Here is an 11,981-nt window from a genome sequence, read left to right as displayed (position 1 = left end):
AAAACATTTTTAAAATTTACAAAGTTTCAGAACTTAAACCTTTCCAGTAACGTAATCAATTTCGGGATTCATTGAAATATTAAAAAAAATTAAGCCAAAGAAGGCTTGGATAAATTAAACATTGCTCAGTTTATGAGATTCCATTCTTTGCGCGCTTTAAATTGTCCTGTTTCCCACTGTCGCCTTACGCCCCATAACAGGAAAGGCAAACGAGAAAAAGCAAGAAAAGATAACTTGATCCTCTTAACTTCTAGAGGTACCAAATATGGACAGCTTTTAAAAAAATTAACGCAGCTACAATTTTGAACAGTTTAAAAAGCAATCCTTCCCCCACGCTCCGTCCAGAAAGCAAAAACGTGCCTTTTTCCTATGCCATCCTTTGTTTCAGGAGAACGAGGAAAGTGGTGGAGAGGGGTGGGGATCGTGTTAATTCAGTTTCCGTCTATATAATCCAAGATCGTTGTGAATTTGTCACGAAATCGTGCAATTGTACAAATCAATGGTTGTTTTCTTTTATTTTGTTGGTGAGCTCTTTTATATTTTATTCAGTTGTTTTAAATTCGGAATTGCAAAGTGTTTATTTTATTTTAGTTTATTGATATAAAGCATGGTCTCCATCAACAAGACTTCGACATACAACCTCCGGTCGAGCACCAGTATCCAGTTGGGAGAAAGAAAATTCATCATTTCCATAATATACCTTGTTTACCCCTCCCCCCTCCTCGCCCCCCCCCCCCCCTAAAAAAAAAAAATTTGCAAAACCATTGTCTTTTTCTTGGGGCGAATGTAATACCCAGTAGAAATTGGAAACAACGGATATGTAAAATGTTGGGGGGGGGGGGGGGGTATAGAAACAAGGTGTATTATGGTCTATGTGAAAACGGTAAATAAATGAAAAAAATGCAAAGTTACGCCCGTAGTCGAGTGAAACACAGTATTTTAGTCCTTAATGGTCTACCGAAAAAATAGAAACAAAAGAACAAAATGGCGATTATGTGTTGAAGGGCAGACCTGCAAACCTGAAGCAGTCCAGCGTGACAGAGTCTTCTGACTTACATCTTATCACTTTTATCCCTGATGCTTAATTGTGATGTCATTCATTGCTGTCTTAAGAGCATCTGTTATCTAATATCATGGTATGATGTGCCTAATGGTCATTTGCTTTCCATCTATCAGTCTTGGAGGGATCAAAGGAAATGTGGAGTAGAGTGGCATTGCAGGGATCAATTTGCTGATCCATAAAAACAGATAACTGAAAGATTTTAATTATTGTTTTGTTGATATCGTAATTGCAAGAAGGAGCTCTGTTTAGTCTCCTTCTACGTTATAATGTTAAACAACACCTTTTATTCCTGATTTATGTTTATAGTGCAATGATGGGGTCAATTAATAATGTTTTAGCTATCGTTAGAACCCGGGGGAAGCACTCAACAAAATCTTAGCCAGGGAGGCTGTAAAACCAAAGCGCTCAAGTTACGATAGTGAAGGGTTAAAAAGGGTTAACTTCGAATCCCGCATTTTCAGTCCCGCTTTCTTCTTGCGCTCTTTTTGAGACAAAAATTGAGACACTCAAGAGAGCCTGTAACAGGTCGTATCTAAAAGAAGATTTTGCGTAAAAAAATTACAAAATCACCTTGATTTTTAATCTTGACCTAGAACTAGGACTAAACGACGCATGTAAGCTAGCGTGCTGTGGGGGCGGTAGGTATCTACGTTTATGTTTCCTGCATTTTGCTTTCTTACAAAGAAGGTGACCGCCTGTTATCCTTTCATTTACCGATCACTGAGTTTCTTTGCTGATACGCACTGATTAGTGTGCAGACGCTCCACCCCCCCCCCCAAAGAAAATCGTTTTTTTAGGGGAAGGGGCGTCTGCACACAGGTTATGCACCGATTAACGAAAAACTTTTGCAAGTGAGAAGTTTTTTGCTTCACTTTTCTGCTTTTCTTTTATACAATTAACTTTATCTCCGAGACCTACAAGAATGTACTAAACAGGCCTAGTTGTGTCCACCTTTTCTGGTGTTCCTCACACGATTTGGTTTGGGAGGATTTTGGGCGTGAGCATCCTTGAAGGGTTAATATGCAAATCCATGCTCTCCCGCCGTGTATAGGACTGCATTCATAATCCTGATAACGCAAAATATTTAATCTCTGTTCATATCTCATTCAGGACAAGAAGATATATAATTATCACTAGGATTGCCTGACCCGAAGGAAGTCGTCTTGAATGTTATAACAGAATACACTAGAAATAGCGTCTGCGCGCCTAGGCCGAACACAAATATCGGTTACAAAAATTAAAAAAAAATCATATATACGCGGACCTCTACGTGAGATTTCCTTTCGTAATTACACGTTTTCCCAGTCAAAGTACAGGCAGACCACGGCGGTTAATCATCTCGCAAAATAAAGCTATAACATGAAACAGCTCGGGACGGCGAAAAAACATGCCAACCAAGACCCCCATAATGGGGTTCAATGGTCTGCCTACAGCGTGTTTTTAAGGCGGGGCTGTATAGTAACTTCTACCGTTATGAAATAAGAAAACGATTGGCATTATTTTTAACCTCAGTGGGACTGTCCACAACGCACCCTCTTCCCAAAATATAGCATCACTGTATAACGTGATCTAACCGAAAATTCCAAAAATTATTGTATTTCTAACCTTATAACAACTGCGTGACAGGAACAACGTTCGGGTTTTTAATACTGTTATATAACAGTAATTTTCTGTTTGTTAAAAATCCCAAAGCAAATTAAGTTTCAGTTATATGTCTGTCAGATATTGTATTTAAAGCCCTTCTAACTATCCAAGTGAATATGTTTCTATTTGAACGGACGATCTGCAAAAAGCAGATATTCCTTTCTTGTAGAAAGGACTAGACTTTTCTTGCGCAGGGAGAGAACTGCAACCAGTTGAAGGTTTTCTCGTGGGGACCGTGAGGAGGGCATTGTTTTCACAGCTCCCGGGCAGGCTAACTACATGATCATCGAATACTGTATTTAGATAATCATTCGGCGTAGATATAGAGCCAATAACTCCACGCAATAATTTTGTGTTCTTTCCAAATGGACTTCCAAATCTGTTCGCCAGATGACCTGAAATAACCTGCCCCCTCCCTCCAAAAATCGGTCCCACTGAAGAAGAAATGGGACACGCAAAGCCTTCTGGGAGTTACGTCCGCCATTTTGTATTTTTTCGACATAAATGGAAGGTAATTCTTAGATGGGCGTTGCAATAATGACAAAATCAGCATTTCTCTTGACGTCCATTGAAACATTTTAGGTTGAAATCTGTATTTTGGTGTAAACTGTAGTCGCCGTAATGTTCATCTGTATTCTTCTGTTGAGTACAAAAAATCGATCCTCAGATTTCATTAACAACAGCTGCTACAGGAAGAGAGGGTGGCCTGCCTGTGGTCAGAGCATTGTAGCTGAAACCTGTTGTTGGCGATCATCAAAACTTGGCAGTAAAGGGAAGTCGCTTACGGGAATAACGGAAGTTTCGATTAGCCGGCGCTACCAACAGGCTCTAGCGCGGGAAAACGCGTCGAGATTGTTTTAGCTTTTACTTTTGATTGGTCAAGATAGTCCAACACGATTTTTTAGCCAATCAGAAATCACGGGAATCAAGGCTATCCCAGAGTGATTGCAAAATCGTCGGACTATAAACCCTCTACCATAGCGGTTAGTTCGAATGCGCGCGCATTTATGATGTAACAATGTAACTGCACATTCCGCCTTTACCTGCGTGCAACTTATCTACCGATAAGATAATATGAAACAACCTTTTGCAACAAATCAAACCATCTCATAATATCCTAGCTGGGGAATGAATGCCACTTATAATTTTCTAGTTGTTTTTCTTCTTTTTACGTATACACTGAGTCTCATCAACAATGGCGAGCTACAAAATGAAAAGGAAGACAAAACTAACAGCAATAGCAAGAAAGGTACTATTTTCATCATGTTAGCAAAACTAGTAGACATGGTGAATGTTTCTTCATGTTCTACTGCATTTCCTTTGTAAAATCAATAGGTGTTACTGACCGCACCCATCACCAAGACCCTATCCTCATGCATGGTGCCATGGACAAAATAACAGGAAAGAATTCCACCAAAAACAGACAGAAACGTAACTTTTTCCCTCCAAAACGTTACCGCTGGAATCCAGATGCTATTCCCTATATGTTAGACAAGTCGCTCGGTGAGTGCTACAAATCTCCGTAAAAAAGTTCTGCTTTTTCGTTTTTGGTGAAAGAAAAATAGGCTATGAAGGTCATGTTTAAAATACAGGCCAAGGACTTAGCCGGTCAAAATATCAGCATTTTGGTTACTAAACTTCCTCCTCACTCAACCCCATATAAAAATGACGTTGCCAGATGCCATTTCTAATACAAATTACTCAGTGTGCTGAACTTCAGTTTCGCCTCCATGAAAAGGTACAACAGCACCTGTGTCTTACTCGTAATGCAACAAAGGGTTCGTGACGTGTGTCACTACGATAATAAGCCAGGAGATGTAGGGTAAATAACATCAAAGTGTTGTTCATGTCAATATATAGTCAGACATATATTCTCCATGTTTTTGGAAGGTTTGAAGGTTTGCCCCAATGGATGAAATGTTCCCCTATAGATTTTAACGATCATACTTATTCATTTTGTTTTAGGAGTGGTTGGGAGAAAGGCTTTTCAGGCTGCTGTAACAGACTTTGAAAAATATACCTGCATACGATTCATTAAACACACTAATGAGAAAGCTTATATTTGGGTTCATCGTGGATCGGGGTGAGTTACCGTATTTACTCGATTAACCGCCCTGGGCGCTTATTAAATTTTTGGATCTTGATAGTGGGCACTTATTCGAGTTGGGCGCTTGTTCGAGGCTGTGCGCTTATTAAATTTTCGCCGTTTTCAGCAAGTTTAGTATGTTTATTTTGCAACAAAACAAATGGCAATAACAAAACGGAAGATGTAACAAAGAAAGGTTTCAGTAAAATACTCTGAAGAAAACTCCGTCTTCGGGGAAGTCTCTTATTAGTACTTATTCAATTTCAATGAGTGGGAGGGGGAAGGGGGTGGGCGCTTATTCGAGGCTGGGTGCTAATTTGAGGTTGGGCGCTTATTCGAATAAATAGGGTAGACAAAGTTGTCGTAATTAGAGACGTTTAAAATAAGAGTACGCGGCATAATCTAAAGGATATACAGTGGAAGCTGTAATAAGCGGACACCCTCAGGACGCGACAAAGTGACCGTAATTGGAGCTGGCCGCTAACGGGAATTTAAATACAGAGTTTGTATGGGTGTTGAGAAAAACAGAGTTTTGTGAAAGTGTCCGTAAGTAGAGCTGTCCGCTTAATACGAGAGTGTCCGTTAGGAAAGCCTCCATTGTATATTTAAAAATCTCTTGAAGGCGCAATAGAATGATTGCAGGTGACTTAAAATGGAAAGTAAATGAATGGCCTTTTTTTGGCAGAGATGTCTGTTTAGACCTGTAGGTCTGTTCTTTTGCAGCTTAGAATGTTTTACCCTATGTTTTCGAGCAAATCATTGCTGTTCTTTAATTTGTAACTCACCACCCTATGTTTAGGCCATTCCATCTTAAGCAAAGACGTTCTTGGACGACGCATGTCAACCAGAAGTGAGGCCTGTTGCCTTTCTATGTGCCATGACGCTACCGAATTAGTCCAAATTTGTATTGCTAAATGTCTCTACTCTTACAGAGACGATTTTCCCGAAAATTTGAGCAAAACTAGTCTGCCCAAGAAGGCAAAAAATAGTCCACTCCCGGTTGACGTGAGTTGCTCAAAAAAGTCCTTGCTTAGGCTCCTTTTTATTTTAGTCAACACAAAAGGATGATAATTCGTTTAGTTTCTAAACTTTATCTGAGGCCTTCGTAGTCCATTCGATCCCAGCAAAGCTGTGTTCAAAAATTGTAAAATTGAAGCATCGTGAGCCACCATTTTGAATCGTGCGTAGCAGCGCGGCCTCTGGGCGTGATGTCATTTCGTCTGTAGTCATATGTTAACTTGGCGATAGTCCATTCCCGATTTTCAGAAACTCTCAATTTCAAAACGAGACTAAGTGTTAAACCTTTCTTGTGAAAGTGAGATTTTATTGCATTGCTTGAGAATAAAAAAACATTATCGTATCAATGACGTCGTACTAAGCCTCGCTTTGAAACAGAGGCTCAGGGCAAATGGCCTGTTAGCAAGCAAGTTTAACTTTGCCATTGCTTGTCTCAGATGTTTTTCGGCAACTGGTAAATCTGGTGGTAAACAGCCTCTGTCCTTGGGTAACGGATGTACCTCTAAAGGTGTGGTGATTCATGAACTGTTACACGCCCTCGGTATGATGCACGAGCACTGCCGCGCTGATAGAGATCAGTTCATTAGGATCAACTTCAATAACGTCCGGCCAAGTAAGTAGAACGAGTTACTAAAATGCTTCTATGTTAAATTTTAATGAAAGACCTGATTCTTTCTCTGCTTTTTTAAATTTTCCGTTGCAAACACTTCGCTTACTACTAGGAGCCCAGAACTCGGAGGGAGCAACTCCCATTCTAGGCCTATGTCACGGCGTTTTTACGGACCAGTTTATTTTTAGTACATTATAGAACATTTTCCCCGCGAAAATGGAAGCTCTGCTCTGTCCGTGAGCGCATTCGAATAAATTGAAAAGAAAAACTGAATGTCGTTAAAAGTTCAAAAATACATTTTCAGGTTTTTACGAAGGTTTAGGGATTTACGAGATTCTAAAACTAAACTGGTCGATGTGACACGATTACATGGAAGTTGCTCGCTTCGGGGTTATGGCCTTCTGTCACTACTTAGAGGATCATACGGGTCACTTCTTAGCTTAAGTACTCATTTCAAGGTTGAGTTACTGTGGTCTTGTTTTTAAGATGATAACCAATTTCATTTCGGTTTGTTTTGCTATGTTGTAATTTTACCATCAAATTAATTCGGAACTTCTTTTAAACCCGAGGTTTGGTCAATATCTGCAGTAGTGGAAGTCATCAGAACTTCAAGGATAAAATGTTTCATTTCCCGAAAACACGACCATTATAATTATTTACTTGGATGGTTGGTTTTGGTCCAGACTCTCCATTTTGGTTTTATCGAAGTAGATAATGGAGACCCTTAGATTCGAGGGCGAGAAGGACCACGAGTACGAGATTTGAGTGAAAGTTTTTTCGCGTATTCTAAAACAAAAGCCACTCCAGGACATTTGATTCACCAGAAACGTTAGCAATGATATCTTTATTCTAGGAGATTAAGCCCTCTCCCGATCGAAAAATGATAAAACTTCTAACACAACGGCATTCTCGCTAAAACTCGTAGAAGAAAGTCGACCGCTATCACTTTTTCCCGCCAAAATAACGCTGTTTCACGCGCGAGCACTACTAAAGGTTGATTTCCAATGACACGTGTTGAAATTAAACGTGAAGTTGAGCGAGGTTCTACTTTTACGCTTACGTGCGACCTTTCATACATTGCCTCTATTTTATTTGCTAATGTAAATTTTACGCACGTACGCAAGTAAAATTTACGCGACAGTGGAATTCAGCCTTAAGTGTCGAGAAAATCTCGTTGTCGTAGACGTTCTCGTCTTAGAATCTAAAGGTTTCTGATAGCATTCGTCGTGAGATATAACTTTGCTTGCTTTGGCGTTTGCTGAAACGCTTTTCAAATTATAATAAAAAGTCAGAAGAAGAAAAAAAATACCTGTCGTTTTGGTTTCTGTTGTAGAAGCCAAAATCGAGTTCCAAATTTTGAAAGGATATGTGCTTGGAGAGCCGTACGACTTTGGATCTGTGACACATTACGGATTTGACTTCTTTAGCATTAATCCAACTATTCCAACGATTGTCAAGTTAATGCCTGGAGGCGCGCAAATTGGTCAGCGGGAAGGTTTCTCTCCTCTGGATTTGAGAAAAATCAATAAGTTTTATAACTGCAAAAACTACATCAGTAAGTACATTATAGCTATTCAATTTTTAGCATTTAAACTACCATTTAAACATTGAAATTTGATTTTTTTTTGTGTCTAGAATAATTGGTTCTTATTGTTCTTAGTTATTTTTTTTGCTTGGTATCTTGTATAGAGCCCGTGTTCACGCCCGAGGAGAAAAAGCTTAAAATAGTTTCAGGTAATTTAACTAATAAGGCAAATAAAACTTAGAGTATACGCAATGGTACTTGGAGATAAATGTGGAAGTGTTCTGGATTTGAGATAAATCAATAAGGTTTATAACTGTAAAAACTACTCCACTAGTGGATAAAAATGTGGATAGCCTCAAAGCCCTTTTCTATCATGTCTAATTGAAACAAGTTGCTGCGCTTCGTATTTAAAACTAATGACCACTCCTGCTTAATTATTTAACAAGAGAGGATGAAGGACGACCTCGCTTGTTGATGCATATTTCAATAAAATTTCTGTTGTGATTATAGGAAATTGCAACTTTGAAAAAGGCTTTTGTAGCTGGCGAAACTGGAAAAATAAAGTTGACGATCAGTTTGACTGGGAGATAGGGATGGCAAATGATCCGCATCCTCCAGCTGGGAAAACATATGGGCAACCGTACGGTAAGATACAGTGACAAATCACCTCGAATTTACCACTTTATATTGAACGATTGAAGATTGATTCCTTTTTTACCTCTGGGCTGTATTCAGTCTAGTACAAAGGCTGGTGGGGTCGAGTACATAACTGAAATTAATGAAACAGTCAAACACAACAAAGCAAAGAATCCCAACTTACCGGAGGCAAACCTGTTGGCTATTTTAAAACATGCGTGGTCGAGTATATGAACTCGGGACAGCCGTGAACAAATCCAACAAGCGGCCAGGCGGACTTGAACTTGGGGCCTGCGGTTTGCCTGTCAAACGCTCTAACTGCTCGGCCGCCCTGCCTTCTAGGCTGCGACCAGTCTATTTTTCTCTTAGTTTATGGATTAGCCACAAAGAGAGGTCAGAATCTCTCTTTTTTGAGGCCTTCAGTGTCTTGATACGCCCAGGCCAGTTGCGCGCAACAGACGGTGATCTATATTCACAACCCAACACAATACTGCTCCTCATCAAGGATAGTTTCAGAAACAACAAGAAAAGCTAACTTTTTTCTGTCATTTTACTCTGTAATCTAGACTTTCGGGGCAACATAAAATCCTAAAATCAGTTATATTTAGTCTACTCATGTCATAAAAATCTTTCTTTCTGTATAACCCCATCTTTAGTTTCAATCTTTCTCAAGGTAAATTCATCTTCTTTGAACCGCCGAAATCCTATGCCGAGTACATAAGTAGCGGCGTATTATACAGCGGTTTCTTCAATGGATCAAGCTGTCTAAGGTTCTACTATCACATGAGTACTGGCGGCTGTCTTAGGGTGTTTACAAAAGAGAAGGATTCAAAGAGGAAAAACCCATACGTTCTTATCTGGGAAAAGATAGGTCCACAGGGCAACAAGTGGAAGAAGATGAAAACATCAATATCAGGCAAAGATAAACTTCATGAGGTCTGACATGTTAATCGTTGGTTGACTTAATAAATAATAGAGTAATGCCTTTCAAAATGAGGCTTATAAAGGCAAAACCAAAGGCCTCGAACTTTTCCGTGTTTTCACCCTTTTACTCCCAAGATCTGATTTGTAATTCTCCTTTCCAGTTGCTATATATTTCATTGTACATTAGTTCTTAGGTTAGAGAATTTGGATTTATATCAAAAGTGCATCCTCTGGCTGCTACAGTTCCCTATTCTTCTAACCTTTCTGCTGGACAATGAATTGATATTATAAGAAGTTAGATGCCGATCACTTCTGGGAGTTAAAGGGTTAAGACAGATACTTGACTGAGGAAACTTGGAAAAAGCCAATTGAAATTTTTTGCTCCAACGCACACACCTTGCGCCAGGGACTTGACGCCTTCCCCTGAGCGAGGAGATTTCATGCGCGCTCCCGTATGTCGCTTTTTCTACTATCATATAGGAAAATTTGGGACTTCCTGTGGTTCTCGTAGAGTTGACATCTCAAATATTAAGCACAAACCAGCGTTACAACATTGTTGCGACATTATTTAGAATTGTTGCAACATTATTGTTCCATTATTGTTCCAACATTGTTGCGCTATTGTTGCGTTGCAAATCCTCCCGTGTAACGTCACCTAAAGGTGGTCTTTCATGCTTTAAGAACTCAATTATTTGAAGTTTCTAGGTGTTTCGGGCCTTATTTAACACCAAAAATCGACAAAAAATAAGATTTCCAATCCAACACGAAGCTAGCGAAAATTAAATGCTACGGAAACAGATGAGATATCCCAAACCTAGTTTGTTGTCCACTATTCTACTATTAAACATTGCAATTATTACTTTTGCTTTTCAGATCTATATCGAGGGAATTAAAACTCCTGATCAAATGGGATTTGTTGCTTTTGATGAGGTTCATCTAACTCAAGGAAGAACATGTGGTTGTAAGTAGAATTCAAATTTTTGTATGTTGACCATTATTTTTTCCTAAAGAAAGCTTCTCAAAATCATCAATAATTCATAAAGAGAATACGAAATTAATGTTTAATGAGTGTTTGGAAATAACCTGAAAAACTGCTCATTTTTGCATCCTTAATTTATCCATCTAAAGTCAGTATCATCGGAGTCTGCGATAGATATTAAAACTGAGTTGGAATTTTTGGAATTAGAAGCTTCACTGCCCTTCATGTAAAATATCAAGCATGGACGCAGTGTTTCATCACCAGATGAAACACCTCGAAGTTCGTCAAAAACACTACGCTGCGCGTCGTATTTTGAACTCTCTTCTCAGTGTTTTGTCTGGTGATGAAACACTGCGTCCATGCTTGATATTTTACATGAAGGGCAGTGAAGCTTCTAATTCCAAAAATTCCAACTCAGTTTTAATATCTATCGCAGACTCCGATGATAACGTATCGTCTGTGGTATATTCGCCCCATGTAGGGGAAACGGGAATTCGGGATACTGGGATTTGGAATATGGAATACTGGGCTTGGAAACCTGGAATACTGGGCTTGGGAATCCGGGATACTGGGCTTGGGAATCCGGGATACTGGGCTTGGGAATCCGTAATACATCTTAAGGAATCCAGAATCCCACTAACGACTGGAATCCAGAATCCACGTTCCACTAACAACCAGAGACTGAAATCCAGTGCCTGGAGTCCGGGATCCAAGAATGTCTTGGATTCCCTTGCATGGGGCAAGGCTTATGCTTTTTTTCACAAAACAATGTTTTGTGAGTTTATGCGCGCAAACATCATTCTCCTATGTAAGTGTGTCTAAATGGTTATTTCATTAGGATAGAAGAAGCCCAATATGTACGGGCAATACAACATTGCATTGACCAATGATAATCAAGATCACTTAATGGCAGATGAAGAGGGGAAAACGCCATGGAGAACATTGCAATTGCTTGCTTTCATTTCGTGTATTCATGTAAAGGTGAATATTGTAAAGAAGAAAACCATTTACTGCCGTTTAATTACCCTAGAAGACAATTTTTTTCTTAGTTTATTACTTCACATAGTGAAATTAAAAAAAACTTCTTAGGGACACTGGAGCAATGTTTTCTTAGAAAACACCCGTTTCATTACCTTTATATATCGCACCATGAGGAAAGACGTGTACCGCAAATGTTTACAATCGCGCTGCTTTGGAACAGTGACGTCATCAAAAATGGCCGTCGAGATAGACGCTATTTTAGATTTGCTGAAAATTACAATCCATCAAAAAAAGCGGTGAATGTAACTCATGACGACACATCTCGTAACCATCGCAATCGTTTTTTATACCGTGTCTGAAAGAAAGGCAAACAGTCGCAGAAGAGAAAACTTTCTGGAAAACTAAATAATTATCAAACAAACAAGCAAAACCGAAACAACCTTTGAAAGGGGTGGCTGCCACGCCCCGTTGGAGATGGCAAATAATTGAATATGGTTTAAGCGTGGATGGTTTGCA

General features: G+C 39.4%; 1 protein-coding gene across 1 annotated transcript; it reads left to right on the top strand.

The window, feature by feature from the left end:
• Positions 1–4,052: 4,052 nt before the first annotated feature.
• LOC140953099 (zinc metalloproteinase nas-6-like) lies at positions 4,053–11,460 on the top strand. Its single transcript, XM_073402597.1, has 9 exons — positions 4,053–4,210; positions 4,673–4,790; positions 6,248–6,423; positions 7,754–7,975; positions 8,110–8,154; positions 8,456–8,585; positions 9,238–9,517; positions 10,379–10,466; positions 11,323–11,460. Coding segments are annotated over exons 1-9 (1,191 nt in total). The 5' UTR covers positions 4,053–4,080; the 3' UTR covers positions 11,325–11,460.
• The last annotated feature ends 521 nt before the right edge of the window (positions 11,461–11,981 follow it).

Source organism: Porites lutea, chromosome 11 (assembly GCF_958299795.1).
Source record: "Porites lutea chromosome 11, jaPorLute2.1, whole genome shotgun sequence".
In the NCBI taxonomy this organism is placed as follows: Eukaryota; Metazoa; Cnidaria; class Anthozoa; order Scleractinia; family Poritidae; genus Porites; species Porites lutea.
Note: the sequence above shows the minus strand (reverse complement) of the source record. Positions and strands in the feature narration are given on the sequence as shown.